The sequence below is a fragment of the Pipistrellus kuhlii genome, unplaced genomic scaffold (genome assembly GCF_014108245.1).
Source record: "Pipistrellus kuhlii isolate mPipKuh1 unplaced genomic scaffold, mPipKuh1.p scaffold_m20_p_8, whole genome shotgun sequence".
Taxonomy (NCBI): Eukaryota; Metazoa; Chordata; class Mammalia; order Chiroptera; family Vespertilionidae; genus Pipistrellus; species Pipistrellus kuhlii.
This window is the reverse complement of record NW_023425584.1, coordinates 48,141,625-48,159,241: the sequence shown is the minus strand read 5'-3', so window position 1 is coordinate 48,159,241 and position 17,617 is coordinate 48,141,625. Positions and strand designations below refer to the sequence as shown.

At 37.3% G+C, this 17,617-nt stretch overlaps 1 protein-coding gene across 2 annotated transcripts; it reads left to right on the top strand.

Moving 5' to 3' along the window:
- Positions 1-209: 209 nt before the first annotated feature.
- On the top strand, positions 210-17,613 carry PRMT9 (protein arginine methyltransferase 9). 2 transcript variants are annotated; one of them, XM_036423388.2, is made up of 12 exons: positions 210-579; positions 2,803-2,951; positions 3,742-3,978; positions 4,491-4,658; positions 6,677-6,779; positions 7,684-7,790; positions 9,554-9,746; positions 11,357-11,540; positions 13,427-14,144; positions 15,071-15,224; positions 16,622-16,744; positions 17,031-17,613. In XM_036423388.2, exons 1-12 carry the CDS (start codon positions 391-393, stop codon positions 17,244-17,246), a joined length of 2,541 nt encoding a protein of 846 aa, XP_036279281.1. In that variant the 5' UTR covers positions 210-390; the 3' UTR covers positions 17,247-17,613. The 2 variants fall into 2 exon arrangements, with proteins under 2 accessions (XP_036279281.1, XP_036279283.1); XM_036423390.2 differs by lacking the exons at positions 210-579; positions 2,803-2,951; positions 3,742-3,978; positions 6,677-6,779 and having other exon boundaries at positions 4,527-4,658.
- The last annotated feature ends 4 nt before the right edge of the window (positions 17,614-17,617 follow it).

The following is a 17,617-nucleotide window of genomic DNA, read 5'->3' as shown; positions in this document are numbered from 1 at the left end:
AAAAAAAAGCGGGGGAAAGCAAGCCAGGAAGAGACTATGACAGCGCCCCACGCGCACGCGCAGTGGGCACCCCGCGGCTACGAGAGTGGGAGGGCGGACTGCGACGTGCACACGTCAGACGCGCCGACGTTCGCGCGTAGCGCGCGCTGCCCGCCGGGGCCGTAGTTGGTTGGCTGTGCGTCCAGCTCTGCGGGGGCCCTGCCGACAGGGGGGCGGGGCTTCCGCCTGGCGGGGAGGTGCGCGCTCACCCGCGGCGGAGGCTAGCTCTTTTCCAGGTGCTCGCCCTCTAGTTAGGCACATGGACGTGTAGCCATCAGGCACGTTCTTCCCGTTTACCAAAGCATCTTCCCTTTGGTCACACCAGCTCTGGCTTAGGGAGGTGACTCTGTCATGTCGAACTCGCGGCTCAGGCCCCGCCGCGGCGCCGGGAGTGGCGCCCGGGCAGCCGGGCGGGACGAGCTGGTGTCGCGGTCCTTGCAGAGCGCCGAGCACTGCATGCGCGCCCAGGACTTCGGCACCGCGTATGCCCACTACCTCCTGGTGCTCAGTCTGGCGCCGGAGCTGAAAGACGACGTGAAGGTGAGGAGAGAGCCCTTCTTTCACTTGCTGGCAGGTCCTCTGTTCTCCAAAGAGTAGCATAAACGCAGACATAACTAGGTACATGGGGAGAAGGGGGCTAAGTTGGTTGCTATTATTATTGACTGTTCAGCCTTGACCTCTTTTGTGCACAGCCACAGCTAGCCCATCAGAAAACCCTGTCTGCTCCACCTTAAAAATATATCCAGAATCGTACCGCTTGTCACCGCCTCCCCTTTGCTATCCTGGGTGAAGCCTCGGTCATCTGCAGATGGTTGGAATAGGCTTGCAACTAGGCTCTCTCCTGCAGTTCACCCCTGAGAAGCCAGCGACTGGCCTGAGCTTTTCAGAACAAGTCAGATTACATACTTTTCTAATTCAGAATTTCCTTCTCACTGAGGTTCCAAAGGCTATATTGCAAACGAGGCCCCTGGTGATCATCTCCCATTTCCTATATTAAATTCTAGCATGTTCCTGCCTCAGGGCCTTTGCACGGGTCCCTACTGATGACAGAAGGGATGTTATGGGTTTCTGTGGTTGAATGCATTTTGGAATCAGCCTAAAGTATTCATTTGATGGTGCATTCTTTTAGTTCCAGTTATCAGGTTATTTGTGGCAGTTATTCTATTGAAATGCGGTGCATTTTTCCAAGTTATTTTAGAATTTAAATTTGCAAAAGTGGTTTAATTTTGCTTTAATTTCTAGCCTTCAACTACTTTATTTCACTCAGGGTTTCTCACCTTCAGCATTAAGTGACGTTTTTGGTGGGACAATTCTTTGTTGTGTACTGCAGTATGTTTAACAACCATGACCTCCATCCAATAGATATCAGTTTGTATATAGTGTGAATTTTAGGACCAGCTGGCTTAAAGGAGGGGGAGATGATCTGTTTAGGTACAGTTTGCTTTTCTAAGTAGCAGTAGAATAATGGGTCATTTCGAGTGCATTTCTCCTATTCTTTGTTCCTTAGTTTTCCTCTTGTAAAACTGAGACAATATATTTTTAATAGATATTTAATGTGTATTAAAAGTTCATCTAAAATTCATATTTCAATGCCTGGCATTCAGTAACTAGCTCTGTTTTCTGCAGAACAAAATTGTATTTCTTTGGGCTTTTGCAAAATACCGGTTTCTCTAGTCTGCTCCCCAAATCCACACGTCAGCCACACCAACCTTAACCTATTGATTCCCTGATACATTTCATATAATCTGTGCTTTTTCCTCCCCTTCACATCCTAAAATTTTCTTCCTTGTATTTTTGGCTCTCTAGTAAACTTCGTCAGAATTCAGTTTCAGGTATTAACTCTTCTGTATAAAATATGTGAAGATGATGTAAAATGTGTTCATGTTAAAGCTGGCATGACCAAAGCTGCCTCTCTTTCCACTGTGTTGCAGGGTGGAGACTGGAGGGATGTGTAATTGGAGGGAGGGTGACAGTCCAGCAAGTGGTTAAAAGGGCCAGATTATGTTGTAACACTGGGATTGGAGAGAAGGTGACAGATGTAAAGAAGTTGAGAATAGACTGGGTTTGAAACTAATTGTATTGGAGTTCAGGTAGCATTATAAGGTGACTAAATGGATTTTGGTCAGGTGGTACCAAAAATATATTCTGTGTGAGAGTAATATGATGGGTTTGTTTAGAACATTTTCACAATTGTATGTAGGAATGCTCTCTATAGGGCCTCTGTGAGGATTGGAACAGGATTTATGTTGTTCATGCTGTTCTTTGCACACCGATTGTTCAGGAAACATTTGAGTTGAGCTGAAGTTGAGGTGACGAAGGGTGCAGTCTCTGGTTGAGATGACTGTTAGGAAGTCATGAGTCTGAGGTTCAGAAGAGCTCAGGATTGGAGATGCAGATGTAGCATCTATCAACACACAGGTGGTAGTGAATGCACTGGGGATGGATGAGAAAAGAGAAGGGCAAAGACAAACTCCCAGAACACAGAAGCCCACAAAAAAGAGTAGGTGGAGAATGTGAAATGACAGCTAAGCCTAGAGAGAATTTAGAGAGAGGTCAAACTGTCTAATTTGCTTCCACCAAGGTGGTAAAAATTTATTCATTTATGCATTTGTTTAGCAAACAGTGCCTTTTAAAGATAAATAAAATTTAAGGTGAGAGTTCAAATATAGTTAAGTTTTACTCTCTGGGGAATCTTCAGTATGTGTTGTATTGTTGTTCTTCATTTTTGTTATTGACTAATTTGCTGTTTTCTCTTCTGTAAAGGAAACTTTCCAGTATACACTCTTCAGGTGGGCTGAAGAGCTTGATGCTCTCAATAGAACACAAGACTTACTTGGTTGCTATGAGCAAGCCCTGGAACTGTTTCCTGATGATGAAGTGATCTGCAATAGTATGGGGGAGCATCTCTTCAGGTGTGTAGCGCCCCCCCCCCCCCTTTAAAAAAAAATATATTTTATTGATTTTTTACAGAGAGGAAGGGAGAGAGATAGAGAGCTAGAAACGTCAATGAGAGAGAAACATCGACCAGCTGCCTCCTGCACACCCCCCACCGGGGATGTGCCCGCAACCAATGTACATGCCCTTGACTGGAATCGAACCCGGGACCTTTCAGTCCGCAGACCGACGCTCTACCACTGAGCCAAACTGGTTTTGGCTGTAGGCTCTTTTTATTGCAGTCATATTTATTTCATTTCTGTAATGTTTAAGTAAAATATGTGATGATAGTAACAAGTACAACTGGTATAAACTGGTCTGGCAGCAAATTCAACTGACTCTTGATGACGATTCAACTCAGCTGCTGTGAGAAATGGTCTGTAGGCAGCCCAGAGAGGAGCCAACTAGCCATAGGTATTCGTACCTTTTACAGAGAGAATGGCTTTTAGAAAGCACTGGAGTGCTATTAGGTTGGTTAAATGAAGGATGATTTTTGAGAGCTTCTACCATACTAGGGTACAATAGTAATTTATACTATAGCACTTGTTAGGGTCCTAGAATGCATAAAGGTAATAGGGGTTCAGAAAAGAAAGAAGTGATGAAGGATTGCAATTCTCACTGAAGACTTCCCCAAGGAGATGACAGTAGGGTTGAGTAGGATTTGATGTGCTGGTGAGGGATTCTTAGGCCAGATGAGTGACATGAATGAAGGCACTGTAACTGATAGCCTATAGTTAATTTTTTTGTCTTTTTTTTTTTTTTCTCTAGAATGGGCTTTAGAGATGAAGCAGCTGGGTATTTTCATAAAGCAGTGAAGCTAAACCCTGATTTCAGTGATGCAAAGGAGAACTTTTATCGTGTTGCAAATTGGTTGGTGGAACGCTGGCACTTTATCATGCTTAATGACATCAAAAGGAATACGATTTATAATGCAGCAATCCAAAAGGCAGTTCGTTCGGGATCCAAAAGTGTTTTGGATATTGGAGCAGGAACTGGAATACTAAGGTTTGTTGTACTTGTGTTTTAATTACATATGTATGTATACTAATGTACATTAAAGATTTTGTCAAATATGGGATATTTACCTGTGGAATTTAAAAATAGTTTAATTTATTTCCATAATCTTGTTATGACTATTTGTACAACTATTATATTTTTCACTGTAACTTTTTCTTTATCAAGAACTGGACTTAATTACTAAGAAAAATGTGGGGTTATTGGAATTTTGAATAATGAATTTCAGTAGTATTTTAATATTAATATTCTGGTTGGATCTAGTTAAAGTCTATTAGCATTCTTCATGCCTGTTGTGTCTTCTTAATCTGCTGGGCATCATGATTTATTGTATGATTTATTTCTTGACAAGAATACTAGTTCATTTTTTAATGTAAAATGAATAATGGTTGTGTTAAAGAATAAAAAGAAAGCCCATGTTTAAATATCACAATTCCATTAGTACTTGAAAAAAGACAGTAGATTATTACTATTTTTTTTGATGGAGCACTTTCCCCTTGCAGTATGTTTGCTAAAAGAGCTGGAGCGCACTCGGTGTATGCCTGTGAGTTATCCCAGACCATGTATGAACTTGCCTGTGATGTAGTGGCAGCGAACAAGATGGAAGCAGGAATCAAACTCTTACATATGAAGTCACTTGACATAGAAGTTCCAAAACACATTCCCGAAAGGTATTATAATGTGAACTAGTTTTAGTATTTATAATCCATTATTTTATTTTTTAAAAACTAAGATACTTGCATTTCTGGTTTCTAGTCCAAACAAAAATAGTAAAACCCTTATACTGTAAAGGTATGGATATAGGATAGTTTAGCATAAGATGGGTTTTCATAGTAAGGTCATAGTCTTTTGTTGTTCTTGTTAATCCTCACCTGAGGATATTTTTCCATTGTTTTTCAGAGTGGAGCGGAAGGAAGGGGAGGGGAGGGGTGAGAAGCATCAATGTGAGAGAGACACATCAATTGGTTGCCTCCCTCACACCCTGATCTGGGGTGGGGAGTGAGCCTGCAACCCAGGTACATGCCCTTAACTGGGAATCGAACCTGCGACCCTTTATTATACCATCTAATGTTGTAACCACCGAGAAACACAGGGTGGGGCCATAAGGTCATATATACACTTAGTGGCTAGATTATTATTAATGTATAATAATCTGGCCACTCGGTGTATATCCTGTATAATAAAAAGCTAATATGCAAATTGTCCTCTTAACCAGGAGTTCGACCAGCAGGCAGGCTGGCCAACCGCCCATGTCGCCTCCTCCTGGCTAGGCTGGCTGGACCCCACCCATGCACGAATTCATGCACTGCTCCTCTAGCATTTTATATTGTTAGAAGGGAATATGCTCATTGACTGTCACTCCCTCAAAGATGGTGGCATCCACCACCAAAAGATGGTGGCGCCCAGTCCCCTCAGCTGTGTGTCTGCCTCCGGAGTCCCCCAGACCCCTCAGCCTCCTAGAGCCTGCCCAAGGTATGTAGGCAGCCCAGAGAGGAGCCTGTATAGGTTTAGGATTTCATCCTGTTGGGGCATGTGTTGGAGGCAACCAGTCAATGTTCCCCTCTCTCTCTCTCTCTCTCTCTCTCTCTCTCTCTCTGTCTCTCTGTCTCTCTGTCTCTCTGTCTCTCTGTCTCTGTCTCTCTGTCTCTGTCTCTGTCTCTCTCTCTATAATAATAATAACAACAATAATAATAAATAAATAATTTTTTCTCACAGATAGTTTTGTAGGATCCCAATACAGATTCCATTATTAATTTATTTTGATCTTAAACAAATCTAGAGATTTAAGATGTTGGATTAAATGTTTGCAATACCTTCTACTTTGTAAATGCATGTAATTATAAGTACTGAAAATTTGTGTATATATAAAATATTGGGTCTAGGCACTGTGGGGGGATACTAACGTTTTTTTTTTCTTTAAGGCACCTATAATCTAGATAGGAAGATAAGGAATAGTCATGAAATGTGTTTCTTTAATCTTCTAATTATACTGAATGACACAATAAATGCTAAAGGAGTTTAGAGGAGGGACAAAAAAATCATTTTGGTGTGTTTTTTGAATGAAATTTTCTAGAAGGAAAAAAATAAATGAAGATCAGAGCTCTGTGGATTAGACTTTCGTGAAAACTCACAGGTAGCGGGTAAAAAGCAAGAGAAGTAACAGGAGAGGCATAATGAACATATACGCGGTGAACATGGATAATGAAGGTAGAGAAAGATTTTGAGAGGCAGGGCTTTTCACCTGCATTGAATATTATTTGTAGATGAAGGAAAATGAAAACTAAGAAAGATTATTTACTTGATAAGTAAGGGAGTCATTGATGATGCAGAGTATTTTTATATAGTGTTGTGCATAGAAGTCCAATTAGTCAGCATTAAGGAGAGGGACTGGTATGAGCTGCTCTTAAGAATTTAGGCAATGAAACTAGTCTGAGGGGGCAGCAGAGTCAAGGGAAGGTTGTGCCACCCGCCTTCGCCCCCAAGAAGTTGATGGGATACAGAGGAGCCTGAGAACGTTAGAGTCAAGTTCTTCAAATTTCAAGAGTAAATATTAAAAATGAAATGTGTTAGGAAATTTTATTTGTGGACTGTTTCTATAATATACTCTTCCTTTTTCTCTCAGCTTTGACATCTTTATATAAAAGCATGATATTTTACTTACATATATTTTTAAAAAATCATTCTGTAGAGTGTCCCTAGTTGTAACAGAAACTGTCGATGCAGGTTTATTTGGAGAAGGAATTGTGGAGAGTTTGATTCATGCATGGGAGCATTTGCTTTTGCAGCCAAAGGTAAGCAGCATGAAAATAGGTAAATTTGATATAGGATTTATTATTTTAACAATATTTATTGAGCCCCATCACAAATAAATCTATAAAAAATACACCCCACAAACATTTAATAACATAATACAGGGTGTACTTGTGTGTCAAATGGGGTATACAGATAAAAAGGAATTCATAGGAATTGAGATTGTATTGTTAAGGGACTGACTGACTAATGGATTCTTGAGTGAGATTGCGAAAGGAAGAACTTTCAGTCTCACAGCCCTCACTGATTGAAATTTTGGCAAATTATTGAGAGAGTTTAGAAATACTGTGTTGGTATGGTTTTAAAGTACTAGTTTGACCCAGGCTACTAAATTTTTATAATTACCAAATTATATTTTGCATTAAAATTCTTTACAATGGCCTACAAATTGTAGATTTATGTAATACATAAGATGAACGAAATGATTTTAACATGTAATAAGAATTCACTACTTACAGAAAGTGGTTTGGATTTAAAATAGCTAATTACAGGTTGAAAAGAAGAGCATTTTGTTTTTAAGTAGATAATGGTGATTTTGGCTTCTCAAGTCAATATCCAGTAGTTTTTTGCCGTATGCATACTTGTACCCTTAGAACCACTCCTCCCTCCTTCCCTTCCTGTTCATACTGTTAAAAAAATGTATATAATATATATATATATGTGTGTGTATATATATATATATATATATATATATATATATATATATATATATTTATGTATACACACATATATGTAGAACAATTCAAAATAAACTTCTGAAGAAAAAAAACCCAAACTGCTTATTCTTACCTATTGTTCTTTAGTTCCTTATTAATTTTTAGAGTTTGTCATTACATATGTTTGCATACATGTAACAGAATCTAATTTTTATTGTTATATTTTTAGACCAAAGGTGAAAATGGTAACTGTGAAAAGTATGGGAAAGTTATACCAGCAAGTGCTGTTATATATGGCATGGCAGTAGAATGTGCAGAGATAAGAAGACATCATAGGTAAGTGATTATTGAAAAAGCAATTACTTAAAAAAGTCATAATTTAAAGGATAGACTATACTTTAAAGGTTATTTAATGAATGTTTATTTGGAAGAGAATTTGTAGTTTTCTTACATTTTAATTCATGATGATTATTTAGGTCTTATTATTATTTTTTAAATTTTTTAAAACTTTAGGATTCTAGGATTAAAACCAGCTTCAATTTCCTAGTGGAAAATCAATTTTGATACAACTTAGTGTCCTTTTGATGTGCAATAGATTCATGTAGGAAAATATTAAGTTCACTGATTTTAGATGAAAGTGAATTAAAAATTTCCAACATGAAAATAATTTACTTTTTAATTTATTTATCTCATTCGTTCTTAATAACTTTATTAATAATAAATGTTTTGTGATTGGGGGGAATGAAATTTAAGGATCTTTCTACCCATAAGATGTTGTAAGATTTACTTATTAACTATGACATAAAGGTTTTTTTAGTTACAGAAGTTTCTTGGTTACATGTTTTTGAGCATCGTGAATGTTTTATTTTGCTAAAATATTGACCCATATTTTGTGAGGATTTTTAAGGAGGACCCCCTTCCATTTACTTATTAGTAGTAAATGTAACATGCAAATGTTTTAGGAAATACTGATGAGTAAAAGAATAATCATCCTGCCATTGGCCCATGTGGCTCAGTTGATTGAGTGTCATTCTGTGCACCTGAAGATTGCCAGTTCAATTTCTGGTCAGGGCACAGGCCTGAGTTGGGATTCAATCCCTGGAAGGGTGTGCAGGAGGCAGCCAATTGATGTTTCTCACAGCGATGTTTCTCGCTCTCCCTTCCTCTTGCTCTAAAAATCAGTTGGAAAAAAGTCCTAAAGAAAGAAATCCAGATAACTACTGTCCATCTTTGTTATATATCGTCCTTATACTTTTCTATGCACATTACAGGGTGATATGTAAAAGTATTTAGTGATTGGTCGGGTACAGTGCATTGACCAGATAGTGGCCTTAATCAGAACACTGGCTAAATTAGAGTATACTGGTTGAATGTTAGCTCTGAGGAAGTAAATGGGTGTGTGTGTAAATTATATTTTGTTTCAAAAGCATCAGTAAATATACTTGCTTTTTCTTTGCTTATTGGCTATTTTGTTATGCTCTTTTGTGAAGTGTCTAAGTCTTTTGTCAATTTCAGTTTTTTAATTTATTTGTAGGAATTAAAAAATATATTTTGGATATGAGCCCTTTGTTGAATAGATGTATTAGTTTTTTTCTACTTAATGGCTTGACTATTTCCTATCTTACTGGGTACTTTTTTTTTAGTTTTTTTTTTTTTTTAAGAGAGAATGGAAGGGGATTGTATCTTTTGAGAGAGGGAAAGAGAGAGAGAAACATTGATGTGAGAGAGACATCTATTGGTTGCCTCCTGTATGGGTCTCCTGACGTTGGTCAGGGATTGAATCCGCAACAAGGTATTTACCCTTGACCTGGAATCGAACCCATGACCCTTCAGTCCAGAGGCTGGCGCTCTAACCACTGAGAAGCTAGGGTTGGGTATCTTTGATGAGCAAAAGTTCTTAATTGTAATGTAGACCTATTATCTGTTTTCTTTTATAGTTAAGGATTATGTATATAATTACATTTAGGAAAACTTTGTCTCTAAAGTTTTATTTCATTTTTATGTTTATTTTTGATGGATTCAATACTATATGATGCTACTTGATTCTAAAAAAGAACCCCATCTTTCTCCCTTCCCTCTCTTATTTCCTCTTTCACCAGGGTGGGCATTAAGGATATTGCTGGGATCTGTTTGCCAACAAATGTGAAATTTCAGAGTCCAACTTATTCTTCTGTAGATGCCGAAGAAACAGTTGAACCTTACACAACTGAAAAGATGAGTAGGATTCCTGGAGGATATTTGGCTTTGACAGAGTGCTTTGAAATTATGACAGTAGATTTCAACAACATTCAGGTAAAAAAAAAAAAGTTCAATTACTGTTTTGAGCATTAAACTGTATCTGTTATTTAAAATAATTAATATATAGGACAGTCTTATTTAATGAGTTTGCATGGGATTCCATTTAAAGAAAATGATTAAACTGTAACCTGAATTCCCTCCAGAAATTATTCACTTTTAAAAAAGAGAAAATCCTTAACATTTATTGGGAATGTATAATGTGCCAGGTGTTTTCACATGTGTTCTTAGGTCGCTCGGGCAAGAATCTTGTAATATGGTTGTACTTATCTATGTGGAACTGTTGCTTACATTAATTTCCCCCAAATTACGCAGCATGTGAATGGAGGGGCAGGAGTTCTATCCTAGATGTTTCTGACTTTTCTTAGTGTTTTACTGCCACTTCAAATTAACAGTTAACTCCTTGAAATGAATAGTAATCCACATCTCCGGATTGTATCATTTTTAGGGTGACTAGCCATCTCGGTTTGCCCAGAGGAGGTCCCTGAGATATGGGACTTTTACTTTTGAAACTGGGACAGTCTTGTATAAACCAGGATAAGTTGATCACCCCAGTGTCTGTGTGTTGGAAGGAAATGAATATACAAAGAAAGTGTTCAAAGAAATTGAGAAAAGTTATATAAAATCCTTCTTTGAAGCCCTTTAATTAAGGTTAAATGTTCAAGTATATACATTTATTTAGATGAAACCTGTCTGGGGACAGAAGACTTTGGGAGGGTCATTTTAGCCTAAGATTTTTATAATTTAATAAAAACTTTCTCCTGTTAATGGTTACCATTTTTTTCTTGAGGTCTAGAGATGAATGAACATTTTGGCATTGCTTACTAAGGCTGAGTTTCAAGAACATTTTTCCCCCCTGATCTCACATAGAGAACAATGTGATTACAGCTGCTAAGTACCCCAAATCTGTCCTTTTCTTAGTTCAAGCTTTTATTTTAATTTTTCTTTGACACAATAAAAATACATCTTATTAAGTTTTTAATTTTGAAAGTAATATCTGCCTGTTTAAAACTTTCAAATAACACAGAAGAATAGAAAGAAAAAAGAAAAGGTATCTATCTATCTATCTATCTATCTATCTATCTATCTATCTATCTATCTATCTATAGGTCCTTCTTTCCCCAGATTACTGGTTTCAAGCGCATCTTTTCAGACTTGCTTTTCTATTCTATACACATCCCCTCTCTCTCTCACCCACTCACACACTTTTTAAAAAACAAAACAATCTCTATTGCTTTGCTACTCACACTGCCTTCATTCAGCAATAAGGGAGGGGCAAAAGTAGGTTTGTAGTTCTTCATATGGAAAATAATAATAATATCAGAATGAACCCAGTGTTTCATGTACTCACACCTGTAAACCTACTTTGCCCCACCCTGTTTATCACGGACTTCTTTCTATGTTAGTAATATGTATCTGCTTCCCTGTTTTTAATAGCTGCATGTATTCTACTGTGATACGTCAGAGAGCCCTAAGTGGTTCCAGGAGTGCCAAGATATCAATTCCCCAGGGCCTATGGCCGGATTGAGAACTTGGAGAAATGGAAAGTGATATGATATTGGGACATGCACATATTAAATGTATAAAATCCTTTTATATTTTTGTAGGAATTAAAAAATCTTGCAACTAGAAAACCTGATAAAATTGGTGTTCCTGTTATTAAAGAAGGGATATTGGATGCCATTGTGGTTTGGTTTGTTCTCCAGCTTGATGATGAACATAGTTTGTGCACAAGTCCTAGTGAGGAATCATGTTGGGAACAGGCTGTCTACCCCGTACATGACCTTGCAGGTATTACCTTGTCTAATTTTTTTTCTGTTCGTTTTTTCTATTCTTACACTTATTGTTTTAATCCTCTAAGCATTTGAGGCATTGTAAAAAAAAAAAAAAAAGTCACTTTGAATATGAAGTTTCTAGTCAAGGGAGACTGATGACAGCTTTAAGAATTTTCTTTTTCTATTTTAAAAGCGGCTTTAAATAACATATGTAGGTTGATAAGAGAAACTAAAACACAACTCTCTTGCATACCACTCAAAAATATCTGTCATTGCTTTACCTGGTTTAGCTCAATGGATAGAGCATCAGTCTGCGGACTGAAGGATCCCGGGTTTGATTCCGGTCAAGGGCACATGCCCAGGTTGCATGATCCCCAGTAGGGGGTGTGCGAAAGGTAGCCTGTCAGTGATTCTTTCTCATGATTGATGTTTCTCTCTCTCTCCTTCACCTTCCTCTCTGAAGTCAACAAAATATGTATTTTTAAAAAAATCATTAAATCATTTTTCCAGCAGATGAGAGCAATGTAGCCCATTTTTAATAAAACAGAAAAGTATTACTTTTAATGTAAAAATTCTTAACCGTTTACAGAACCTGATGTCATCTGTGGAGCCCCAGGTCCTAGGAATGCACACACTCAAATAAGTACACAAGTTTGCAGTTTTAGGGAGTTCATGAATCCATGAACTTCTCTAAGAAAATTCTATATTAAAGGTATTTTTTGTATAGAAAATTTTTTGGACCAGCAATTTGATGAGTTTCATTATATTTCGCAGTAGTTGTAGTGCATAGAAAAATTCTACTTTTTAAAGTGGCTACTTGTTTCTCCTAATTAAGGATCTGATTTGGCACAGTCATTAAGTCATGAAGTCGGCACAGTGTTATGGCTAGTATGGTGTTTTTAGAGTCAGTCGTGTAGATTTGGATTCAGGTCTCAGCTCCTGCTTTCTGACTCCCTGGCTGTCCTTGCTGGTTATTTTTCAGATCTGCTGTTATGAGTTGTGTAAAAATGGTATGCTGCTGCCTCCCTTGCAGGATTGTAGTACAGATTAATAGAGATGATGGATGTAAATGCTTACCATAGTGATTGGCACTTAATAAGTGAGATCTTCTATTTGTGTTTGTTTATTTTAAGGCTCTTAAAGTAATTAGACAGATGGTCTTTTGTTTTTAAATGTTTTCTTGGGAAAGGACGTTTTAAATGTTTAAACACAAGAATAATAATTTGTATTTTCACCTGGCTTTAGTGCTGATAAGAGGTTGCAATTGTACATTCACATTTTCAAGTTTTATTAAGTGTGAAAGCTAATGGAAAAGAGCATGACAGTTTATTGTAGGACTTAGTCTTTCCTTAGGTTTTCAAATATGCAAGATAGTCAGTTAAGAGGTATTACTAATATGGTTCTAGTGAATAATGCTTTTGTGCTTTTAGAAATTACTTTTAGAGAAAAGAATGATGGCCTTTTAAACTAAAGTAAGGTTTCCTGTTAATCCCTTAATTTCATCTCTCTATTATTGTCAGCTTCATTGCCAAAGAAAATTGAGAGTTCCCTGTAGCCCTTCCCACCTCCAGTTTGGACACAAAAGGATATCTAATAATTGTAGGGAAAGCACTAAATAAGTTAAGTTCCAATAATGTAATTCTTGAATCTCTGTAATAGACTGAGTTAATTTTGAATCTAACTTCAGTGTTTCCCTTTGTAAAGCATAAGAGATTTTCCTAGGTTTTATTTATATTTTTGGTAGGAAATGAATAGATTGATTCACTTAATTCTAATAAGTGAATCAATAGTGTTTTAAAAAATGGGGAGGGTTGGTGGGAGGACAGATGTGTTTCTGTGATCATAAAGCTAATAAATATTTGTATTCATCAATTATAATTATTTTCTTTCTTTCTTATGAAGACTACTGGATTAAGCCTGGGGACCATGTGATGATGGAAGTGTCTTGTCAGGATTGCTACTTAAGAATCCAGAGTATCAGTGTCTTCAGTTTGGAACATGAAATGGATGTTGGAAAAAGTTCTACCAAGAATAAAGACTTGCTTTCTTTAGGAAATGAGGCTGAACTCTGTAGTGCCTTGGCTAACCTTCAGACCAGTAAACCAGATGCTGTGGAGCAGACATGTGTACTGGAATCCACAGAAATTGCTTTGCTTAATAACATTCCATATCACGAAGCCTTTAAAATGGCAATGAGGAAAGTGCTGTCTTCACTGACCCCAGAGGAGCTGTGCCAGGCCGTGGATGCCCACTGCCAGGACAGTGAGATGAGCTGTGGAAGTGGACAGAGTGATTCTGAACAGAGGGCCTCGGAGCCTTTCTATGTGCTAGATGTGTCTGAAGGCTTCTCTGTTCTGCCTATAATCGCTGGCACCCTGGGGCAGGTTAAACCTTACAGTTCCGTGGAGAAAGACCAGCATCGCATGACTCTGGACCTCATATCTGAAGCCAATCACTTTCCTAAAGAAACACTTGAGTTTTGGTTGAGACATGTGGAAGACGAATCTGCTGTGTTGCAAAGGCCCAAATCTGACAAGTTGTGGAGTATAATTATATTGGATGTCATTGAGCCATCTGGGCTCATACAGCAGGAAATAATGGAAAAAGCTGCAATATCCAGGTAAAACACAAAATATAACTGTTGGCTTTTTAAACTTAAAATTCATGTGAATTCTTTTAGTTCTTTGAAGGTTTAACTGTACAAATGATTCATGATTTTGTATCTTCCTCAAGCATTGACCTGTGACTTCATACCTTTCTCTTTGTGTGCATGTAATTACTGACTTTTCCCCTCAAAGTACCCCTCCATCGTAGATGTGAAGAAGGGTGGACCTGCTTTGGGATTGGGCTGCCTATACACTAGCATAATATGGGAAATAAGTAAGAGATCTATAAAAGCAGGTATTCAGGGTAACTAAGAAAAAAATCAAATTTCAGCTTGCTAATTTCATAGAATGGTACCCTCTTGTGGCTATTTGGTATTAAATTTTTATCAGGTTTAGTAAAGGCATAGATAAGAATTTTGTTAAAAGTTGTATAATTTTTTTTTAACCTCTATAATTTTGTAACGAGGTCTATAATTTTACCAATTTCTACCCGACTACTTAAAATGCTAAAAAGTTAATAGGAAAGGAATAACAAATATGAGTAAAGCACTGGGGTCAGAATAGAGTATTTTTAGGGTAATGTATATATAGCACTTACTACAATTTACATGGTCATGTGCTCCTATTTCCTGAGATTATCCTGGTTTAGGAGTATGGCTTGTTTCCATTATTCTGGTGCCATTGCATTAAGGAATCTCCTCTAACTTTCCTTCCTGATACTGTGTTCATCAGAATACCTGTATATGATTTGGCCTTTAGGAAGAGCTATTACAGTGCAGCCCGCTTGCCTATTGGAAACTTTTCCATCAGCTTTTTATTTGGAAAAGTCCATTGGATTATTTGTAATTTGTAGTTCACTAGTTCATCACGAGTTAGTTGTTGCTGTTGATAAAATGTGGGGCATCAAGATGCTTTTTAAAAAACACTTCTCGTTTTCTAGATGTTTGCTACAATCTGGAGGCAAGATCTTTCCTCAGTATGTGCTGATGTTTGGGTTGCTCGTGGAATCACAGACACTGGTAGAAGAGAATGCAGTTCAAGGAACAGCACGAACTCTTGGATTAAATATAGCACCTTTCATTAACCAGTTTCAGGTAAATGCCTAGAAGAGAAATCTAACCATGTGGCTGTTATCCACAGTCTACCTTCTCTCTCTCATATTTTATATAGTCATTATGTTTCGCTGGATTAGGATAGTTAACAGTTTCCTAGAGCAAAGGAAACTTATTAGGGATAAAAATCAGCCTAAGGAAGGATGGATGTCTTCAAGGATGTCCAGGGAGAGGTTGATGAATCTGCTTCTAATATTTTATTCAGACAGGAAGGTACTTAAAAATAAATAAATAAATAAATTAATTAATTAAAAAATATATATATATGATTTTAGAGAGGAGGTGAATGGGGGAGAGATAGAAACATGAAAGATGAGAGTGAATCATTGACTGGCTGCCTCCTGTATGCCCCCTACCTGGGATTGAGCCTACAACCCTGGTATGTGCCCTGACCTGATCAGGAATTGAACCAGGGCCTCTTGGTTCATAGGTTGACAATCACAGAACCACTCTAGCCAGGCAGGAAGGCACTTTTTAAAAATTGTTTCCTTTTTATTTCAAATGACATGACACTTTATAGCAGTTAATTGTCAACATTGACTCTACAGTCATGTACCCCATAATGATGTTTCAGTCACCTAAGGATCACATATCCAACACTGATCCCATAGGATTGTCATGGAGCTCAAAAATTCCTGTTGCCTAGTGCATCATAGCCATGGTAATGTCATGGAGCAACGCATTACTCATGTATTTGTGGTCATGCTGGTGTAAACAGACCTGCGCTACCAGTCGCATGAAAGCATGGCATAATTACAGTAGTGGGCTGTACCATCTGGGTTTGTGTAAGTGCACTCTGTGATGCTCGCCTAATGATGAATTTCTCAGAACGTATCCCCTGGTTAAGCAGTGCCTGACTACTTTCAGAGTTACTGGTAATTAGAACCAACTCCACATCAGTCTGATGTGTGGCCTCAATGGTCAGATTTTAAAGCCTCCCTTCATGATTTTAATTTGCAGCCAAGTTGAGAATCAGTGCCTTATAGAAATATATTTTATTTTTAAACAAAATCCATTGTTAAGTTTATTGAATTTGACATATTTTCCCAAACTCAGTAGTTCATATTTATAGTGTTAGCTTATTCGTTCATCTTTCAAACAAAAGACATTCTTGGTTTAAAAATGTAAGTTGTTGGGCTTTAGTAAAAATTTAATCTGCTTCCATCGAAGCAAAGAATCCAGAGATAATTGAAACCCTGGTTTAAACAAATGATTTAATCTGCCTACACTGTAAAACTGGAATCATGAAATTCCTTATATCTTAAGGTTGTTGTAAGAATTGAGCTAAATGAAAAAAGCATTGTAATGTACTGAGCCAAGTACAAAGTAATCAGTTGCCACAAAAAGATTTAAAAGTGAAAAACTTGTACTTTCTTTAGGTACCGATTCGTGCATTTTTGGACCTGTCCTCACTGCCTTGTATACCTTTAAGCAAGCCAGTGGAACTCCTACGACTGGATTTAATGACTCCATATTTGAACACCTCTAACAGAGAAGTAAAGGTAACTTAAAATAAGTACTCTTGTCATACACAGAATAATTATCTTAAACTTGGTAACACTTTATGTACATAAAATTGTTTTAGCCACTTCTTTTGAAGATTTAAGTATTTATTTCTTTTCTGAATAATATCCAAAAATGGGCTTGGAAAAATGTTAGTGAGTAAAATAGGTTACTAATTAAATATATTTATGACATTTGGAACTAAAATTTACTAACAAGGCAAAGACTTACTTATTCAAGTCTATTTGTTTTGATGAAATTCTCAAGATTTCTTAATTTTCCTAGGTACACATTTGTAAATCTGGACAAGTGACCGCCATTCCATTTTGGTATCATATGCACCTTGATGATGAGATTAGGTTAGATACGTCCAGTGAAGTCTCCCACTGGAAACAAGCTGCAGTTGTTTTAGATAATCCCATCCAGGTGGAAATGGGGGAGGAACTCGTGCTCGATGTCCAGCACCACAAAAGCAACGTCAGCATCACAGTGAAGCACTGAAGAGCAGTTTTCTGGTGAAAACCTGTTTACGTAGAGCAAATACACAACTTTGCTGGTCTGAATAGTGGGACTGTAATCATAAAGTGGGGAATGTAAAGACTTAATTCCTTGTATTGATCAAATATTTTTTAAAATTGACCTTTAATAAAATGTATTTAAAAGATACATTATGTAATTTTACTACAAAAATATTTGCTGCAGACTCCTTTCTGAAAAAGGCTGTCATTAGTTTTTACATTAGGAAACTTGGTCTTCATTGCTTAGTTTTACTCACTATAGATTAAATTTTACTAAACACTTTTACTTACGTGCTAAAGCTATAAAGGATTTTGAATTACCTTCATTGTCATGTTTTATCTATTTTATTGATT

Bases quoted from the DNA above. Each gene is read 5' to 3' on its own strand.
- PRMT9 (XM_036423388.2), top strand. From the start codon at position 391: ATGTCGAACTCGCGGCTCAGGCCCCGCCGCGGCGCCGGGAGTGGCGCC. The intron at 580-2,802 runs GTGAGGAGAGAG...TCTTCTGTAAAG, and splicing joins AGCTGAAAGACGACGTGAAG to GAAACTTTCCAGTATACACT. The intron at 7,791-9,553 runs GTAAGTGATTAT...CTCTTTCACCAG, and splicing joins GAGATAAGAAGACATCATAG to GGTGGGCATTAAGGATATTG.